The sequence below is a fragment of the Falco punctatus genome (genome assembly GCF_963210335.1).
Source record: "Falco punctatus genome assembly, chromosome: 10".
NCBI classification, from domain to species: domain Eukaryota; kingdom Metazoa; phylum Chordata; class Aves; order Falconiformes; family Falconidae; genus Falco; species Falco punctatus.
This window is the reverse complement of record NC_137590.1, coordinates 40,151,879-40,159,394: the sequence shown is the minus strand read 5'-3', so window position 1 is coordinate 40,159,394 and position 7,516 is coordinate 40,151,879. Positions and strand designations below refer to the sequence as shown.

At 51.3% G+C, this 7,516-nt stretch overlaps 1 protein-coding gene across 1 annotated transcript; it reads right to left on the bottom strand.

The window, feature by feature from the left end:
- Positions 1–661: 661 nt before the first annotated feature.
- LOC308071026 (uncharacterized protein) lies at positions 662–7,180 on the bottom strand (the record flags this gene model as incomplete). Its single annotated transcript, XM_080405889.1, has 3 exons — positions 6,456–7,180; positions 711–1,170; positions 662–667 (listed from the first exon to the last, which is right to left on the bottom strand). The coding sequence occupies exons 1-3, from the start codon at positions 7,151–7,153 to the stop codon at positions 662–664; spliced, it is 1,164 nt and encodes a 387-aa protein (XP_080262015.1). The 5' UTR covers positions 7,154–7,180.
- Between the last annotated feature and the right edge of the window lie 336 nt (positions 7,181–7,516).

Genomic DNA, 7,516 nt, shown 5'->3' with positions numbered 1-7,516 from the left:
ACCCTTTCTAGCCGGCTCTGGACAAAGGACACAAGCCTGTTTAATATACAGGGTCCGAAGATCAGTATCAGCAGGATTATTGCAATCGGACCTACCAAGGTGGATATCAGGGTGGCTAGCCACGGAGATTGCTTAAACCATGATTCAAACCACCCTTGCTGGGCTTCCCTGTCTCTTTTTCTTTGAGCCAATCTCTCTCTCAATTTGGCCACCGAGTCCCTAACTACTCTGGTGTGGTCCGCATAGAAGCAACATTCCTCTTTCAAGGCGGCACAGTGGCCTCCTTGTTGCATAAACAGGAGGTCTAATCCCCGTCTATTCTGCAAAACAACCTCTGATAGCGAGGAGAGGGATTACTCCAAAAAGGTAATGGATTTCTCGATTTTTTGTAGGTCTTCATCGATGGCAGCTTGCAGTTGAGGCAGGCCTCGTCACTGGGTCACTAGGGAGGTCACTCCCGTGGCCGTGCCGGCTGCTCCCAAACCAAGCAGCGTTGCTATTGTTACAGCTGTCAGTACTTCTCTTTTTTGAAGCCTGCTATTGGCTTCTCCCCAGTAGCGGTACATTTCTTCTTCTGGATGGTATAGGATCCTAGGAACAATCAGAATTTGTACACAAAAGTCAGCAGAATCGTCAAAAATTTTGAGGGACACACGGGGAGTTACTCCTGATCGATGGCAGATCCACATTCCGGGTGCGGATGGGATCACCCATTTACGGGTCTTGTCAACCGCAATGGTTCTTGCGCAGACAGCATTATCCCAGCTTGCTAGGGCAACATTACCAATACATACGCCCAGGCCCCTGACTTGGTTCAAGGTAACTCCTTTCCATGGTGTATCCCACCTACACTGGGTTGGATTGCTGTCTGATGAATAATCAAAGGAAGCATCAAGGGCAATGCCCTCGTAGAAGGGGGGATACACGTCATAACATAACCAACAGGAATTCATGAGATCCGGGTTTGACTGATTCAGCGACCGAAAGGTGGCATCTAACACGCTAAAAAATGGCTTGTCGGGTAAATGGTGAAGGTTCATGTTAGGTTGGCTTGAGGGAACTATCTGCTTGGTTAGTAAGGGATCGGCTGGGGCGGGCATGGCAGTCTGCAAGTTTTCTTTTCTTTGCTGGTTATCGCTTTTGATCACGACGTTGGGGCCAATCGCTGTTCTGCTTTTTACTTCCTGTTTTTTAATAAAAAACAGTCCCCCCCTATCTGTGCCGGGTTGCCAGTATCTAACGCCCCAAGTTTTGCCGATGTCCATCCTAGGTCGTTTTCATTGGTTACGTTTAAGAAAATATGTTGGCAGTCACATTTCCCTTGGCATACTGTCCTTCCCATCCCACTTGGTCTCCTAGGGGTGCAGCCTATTGGTCCCCAACTGGTTTTAAGAAACGGGTCTGGTTTCGCTACCTTCCGGCCAGATGCAATGGTTTCACAGCCCCAGCGAGAACAGTAATACTGATTAGGGACGTTACAGTAAGATTTGCCGGGGTTAGAGCTGGGACACACATAATACATTATAGTGTTCGAACAGGGGGTTGAGAGGATTAGGTCACAGAGATATACTTGAAAACTAGGGGAACCCGGGGTAACTATCCTTTGCAGTATCTTTTGGTCCTCCCATCTTGCCAGTACCCATTCCCACGGCTGATGTTCATACAAGCCGCTAGACGGCGTTATGAACCCCAAAATTGAGATCACACAAAAACATCGCAGCCCCGCCTTGCGGGAGCTGTTTCGCCGTTGTCTGGACTCCGCCGGTGCAGAGCTCTCAGATGCGGACAGGCCGCTTGCCGACTCGTCGTCTTCTCTTGTCACCAGGGTATACTGGTTACGGGGGTGTCCGATGATCCGGTCCTGCAGATAAAAACTCACAGTTTTCATTAGTTTTATTTTGAAGGTCTGGCTTGATAGACTTAAGTGGACACCATTTGATTCTGTTATCTTTTCTGACCGCAGCATACCCTTGCCCTGTCAGAACTAATTTCCACCCTTGTTCCCACTCTCCTAGCTCATTTCTGATCATGACGTACGGACCTTCTTCTAGCGCTCGAGTGGCCCAGTGCTTCTGGGCAGGGCTATTCACCTCGTCTCCCCTGGGGAACTGGTTTAAAGCTAACAGGGCTGTTGCTAATAAGTGTGCCTGGTCCCTTGAGGGAATGACGTTGGTAAAACCTTCTGTTTTTGCTAATACCTCTAATTTAGATTTCAGAGTTTGATTTGCCCATTCGACTATGGCTTGTCCTGTACTATTATATGGGATACCGTGTATCAGAGTAATACCCCATTTCAGAGCGAACGCCTGGACTGATTTAGACACAAAATTTGGGCTGTTGTCCATTTTGATCTGATTAGGGATGCCAAGCCACGCCATGGCTGTTAGCCAATGTTGGATGGTTGCCTTTGCGTCGGTCTTAAGGTGTTGTGTCGCTACGATCACCCCGCTATATGTGTCTACAGTTACTGCTAGCCATGCTCGAGGTTTTAGCAATTGGCAGAGCGTAAAATCTGTCTGCCACACCTCAGCGGCTTTAAGACCTCTGGGGTTGACTCTGCTAGACCACAATGGTGCTTTTTGACAGTGGGGACATGTAGCTACTATATGTTTCGCATCAGTGGCCGAGATCCCACATCTCTTTGCTAACGCTTTAGCTCCAATGTGGAGGGACTCATGTAATTGGCGGGCATCTTTCAGTGTCCACACCCCTTTTGCAGCGGCATCTGCTTTGTCGTTGCCGATTTGGAAGAACCCTTTGATTGGGTTATGGCTGTTGACATGGATAACCGATATAGTGCCCTTTCGGGAAAAAAGTGCTTCTTCTAGCATCAGAGCTATTGTTGATGTTGACACGCCGGGCCCTGACATGGCTAAGGAAAGCTTGGCCACAAACATTGAATCAGTTACTATGTTGAGATGTTCTGTTGGGAACAGACCGCATGCCAGCACTACAGCTGCTGCTTCCAGCTGTTGGACAGAGATCGCACGATCGGTCATTTTGACACAGTGCCATTCTCCTCCCGACTGCCATACTGCTGCCGCAGTTGAGGTCGCTGAGGATGCGTCTGTGAAGACCATTGGTCCCTGTTGGGGCCGGTCCATGATTTTCCGTGGGAGGTCGACGTCGACAATAGCTAGCATTTGAGTCCAGGGGGGCTTTGTGGCATACCGGACTTCCCCCCCAAATCCGGCGAGGGCTATAGCTAGATATGCTGACATTGCCACTGATTGTGTTGGGAGCTGTTTGCGAAAGGGTAGGTATATTCTGGCTGGCTCAATGCCCAGATGCCTTAGGGCGAGTTTCCTGCCTTTCATGATGAGGTTACCGAGGCACTCGACTCCTGGAGAGAAAGCACGTGACGTTTTTCCCAGGACTATCCATTGTATTGGCTGAGCTTTTTCAGGAGGGCCTTGGGCCAGCGCTCCTACTCCCCCCCCTTCCGTGAAGTGCACATACAGGTCGAGTGGCATAGCTGGGTTCCACCTGGCGAGCGTGTTTGATGACACCTGTTGTTCGATAAAGTCGAGAGAGTTTACTGCCTCTGTCGTCAGAGTTTTTTGTTCCCATGGGTGTTTCCCTTTCAAAGGATCGTACAGGGGGGCCATGATTTCGGGAGGGATCAGGACAACATTGCGGAGCCATTGCAAAGACCCCACTAACTGTTGCATATCATGGAGTGTTTTAACGGTTCGACGGATTTTTATTTGAGGAGGTGTTATATAAGAACTTGTGATTCCCATTCCCAAGAAACTGACACAGGGTCCTCTTTTAATTTTTGCACTTGCGATTTCAAACCCGTTTGTCTTGAGGGTTTCTGAAATGATTGTCACCAGGTGGTCTACCTGATTGCCTGATGGTGCGGCAATCAGGATATCATCCATATATTGAATGATAGTCGCAGTCGGGTCACTGTGCCGTACCGGTGCCAGTGCTCGATCCACTGTGATTTGACAGATAGTGGGTGAATTGATCATTCCTTGGGGCAGCACTTTCCACTGGAAGCGTAAGTTAGGGCGTTGGCTGTTTGGAGACACTACAGAAAAAGCAAACCGCTCTTTGTCCGCCTCATGCAGAGATATTGAGAAAAAACAATCTTTAATATCAAGGACAGCACAAGGTTGTCCCTCCGGAACCATGGAGTTCATGGGCAACAGTGTTTGAACGGGACCCATTGGTTGGATTTTTTTGTTTACCTCACGCAGGTCGTGGAGGAGACGAAACCCCTCGCCTGCTCGTTTGGGTATTACAAAGACTGGGGTGTTCCATGGACTAGTGGAAGGCTCTATATGACCCCGTTGCAGTTCGCGGTCAACTAACTCAAGAAGGGCATCCATTCGAGGCTTTGACAGGGGCCACTGCTCGACCCAGACTGGGTCGGACGATTTCCATGTCAGTCTGATCGGTGGAAGTGGGTGTACGGCAGTGGCCCTTACTGTAAATTTGTCACTCTGGCTTTTAATAAGGCTAGGGCGTCCCTTCCCAACAGGGGTGGGACTCCTGACATGACGTATGGGAAGAGGGTAATGGTCTTTTCTGGTCCCTTTTCTGTGTGGAGCATGATTGCTACCAAGTGAGCACTTTTCCGAGCTCGGGTTAATCCCCCGACTCCGCCCACCGTGGAGGCGTCTTCCAATTTCCAAGGTGGGGGCCAGCTCGTTTCAGGAATGACTGTAACATCTGCTCCGGTATCAATCAAAAAGGGGATACTGATGGTGGTACCATTTAGGGAATTATGGAGGGAACAAATCCCCCACACCACTGGCGGGTTGTCACACCTTACTGCAAGGGCCACCCAGGGGTCTCGCCCCCACCGGGCGGTCCCTGCTGTCCCTGGGACGGAGGCCAGGTTTGTGGGGTCGTTGGCTGGGCCATAAAGTTGGTTGCTTCCTGCGGGGGCAACGGGTTCGGGAGTGACCCCCCCTGTCTGGGGTTGGTGTAATGGGGCCGCCTGACATCCCAAGTGGGAGAGGGCTGTGTGCGGCCCAGGGGCCCCCTCCCCTTCCCGTTTCCCTGCTTTTTAAGCCTGCATTCCTTCGCGAGGTGCCCTCTCTTTCCACAGGCCCAACATGGTCCTTTAGATCGGTTTTGCGGGGGGAGTGCCGTTGGCGGGTCTCCTGATTGGGGGCAATTGATCATCGCATGGCCTGGCTGGCCACATTTGGGGCATATCATCACGCTAGCCAGTGCACGAACGGCCACTTGGATTGGGGCCAGGTGTTCCTCGCTCACTACATGTTCAATCATGTCTGCGAGACTTGACCCAGGTGGCAGCGATCGCAGGATTTCCTTGGGTTTTAGATTAGACTGTTGCCGCAAACAGTCTGCGACAACCGGGCCTTTTGCCTCTGGGGGCAGGGTCGAGGAATCGACTGCTGCTTGGAGGCGATCTACAAACTGTGTGAAACTCTCGCTTTCTTTTTGTTTTATTGTGGACCATGGCGATGGCTTGGCAATAACTCTAGAGGTTGTGCGAATAGCCTCTCTAGCCACACGGGTGGTTGCCATAACTTCATGGGCCCGCAGGCCCTGGGCTTGTGCTTGGGGGGTAATCATTGTTGGGTCTGTACCCATCAACCGCTGTAGGCTGGAGCCGTGTAGCGGATGATCCGCTCCGGTTACTCGGGCTAACTGCCTCGCACAGTTCTCTTCCCATTCTTGTTTAAACACAATCATCCCTGCCCCGTCAAAAATCAACCTACAGGTCTGTTTTATATCGAACGGGAGCAAATCATCTCCCCCAAAAACCCCATCTATGAGTGCTGCGGGCATTTCGGGCAAGCGGGAGTCAGATTCAAATACTCATGGAGTTCAAGATCTGATCCGTTTATTGTACAAACCAGGTAAACTTTGGCATTCTATAAACGTGCGATAATGTGATTGGCTATCTTACAAGCGTAAAATAATATGATTGGTTAACAATTGTTTATTGGCAAGATTTCTGTTTCTGCTCATTCTGGCACGTAGGCTCTTTTCTGCCGTTTCCCAGCTCCTCTTATCGCGTCCTGCTGGCTCTGGTTTTGTGCAAGCATCTGCAATTTGTTCCTCCCTCTTCATTCCACTGTTCTGGTCGTGACCTCGTCTTATTTCTTCAGTATTTTTCCACTTACTTCAAAGTTCAGTATAATCATTCAATACAGCAAGAGCCCCAACATATGAGGGTGGAGACCATGGCCGAATTGAGTCCTTTGCCCGCGATTGCTTTAACAATCACTTGTATATCCTTAGGGCTTAAGGGCAAATGAACCCTCTGTCCCCCGTCCGTCACTCGGACTGGGAATGCTAGTGCGTCCGATGGGGCCCAATCGGCACATGCAATTTGTATTTTTCTCCAATCAGTGAGAGTAATTTCTGTCCCCTTAGGTTTTTCTTTCCCTGTGAGTGGTGATATTTTGGTCTTTGTATTTGCAAGCCAAGTCTCCCATGCAGAGTCTGAGTCGGAGTCAGAGTCCGACTGACTGTTCACTTCCGGGTGCTGGTGGTATGTGGTCGGGCTTCGGCCCCTCCCCTTTCTTGTGTAATTGGGCGGTTCTTTCCCTTTTTGCCCGCCCTGCCTTCCACTTGGGGAGGTGCCTGCCTTATAAGGACGGTTTTGGGGAGGGTCATTCTGATTAGCTTTCTGCCCCTCACTCGTGCTCTTTTCCCTTTTTTGGTCATGCCAATCACTCTTTTCCTTCCCGTTCTCCTCCCCCTCCCCTCTGTGTGCGCCTGTTAACTCTAGCGCTCCCCCCCTGCTCCCGCCGGGGGCGGTCTCGCCCCGCCCTTCTTCTTGCTGCTCGGCGCCATCTTGGGGCACATATGGTGGTGGTTCAATCCGTGTATTTTCAGCCTCAGCTTTCGCCTCAGCGCCCCTGGCCTCTGCCGCCAGTTTGCCCCAAAAGGAGTTCGCCGAGGAGTCTGTGGGCAAGCTGAAGATGTTAGAGTCTTTCGGACGCTGAGTGGGCGCGTCACTTTTCTGTCGGCTTTGAGGGTCGACGGAACCCTCCTCAGCCGGGGGGTGTGAGGTTTGCGTAGCCGCCCCAATTCCCACCCGTGGGGTGGTTAACAGAAAATCCCTGGCAGCTTTCCAGGTCTCCTGCTCGTGTCTAGCTTTTTGGAGAGCCTGGACGACTTTCCCCCACGCTTTCAGATTTTTCCCACTACCAGTAGACATTGTTTCATCGCATAAAGCACAGGAACATTTGTCCCACACATCTGGGTGGAGTATATCCACCGGCTGGTCAATGGCCCCCAGCTCCAAAAGTCTCGCGACTGCGAGAGTAAAATCTTTGGGCTTACAGTCAATACCCCACTGCTTATGCAGCTGTAATACGACCTTCGCAAGAGCTTCCATCCTCTTGGCTGGTCCGGGAGCGTCCTCCCCGCCGGGCTGGTCCTGCCGCTCCGGCCGCCGTTCACCCGACTCCAGGTGATTTTCCCGGGTTTCGGCACCACTTGTTGCCTTTTGAGGCACGCAGTGACCTGGTTCAGGAACGGCACGGCGGCCGACCCCTGGCCGCGCGGTCCATCAGCCCAC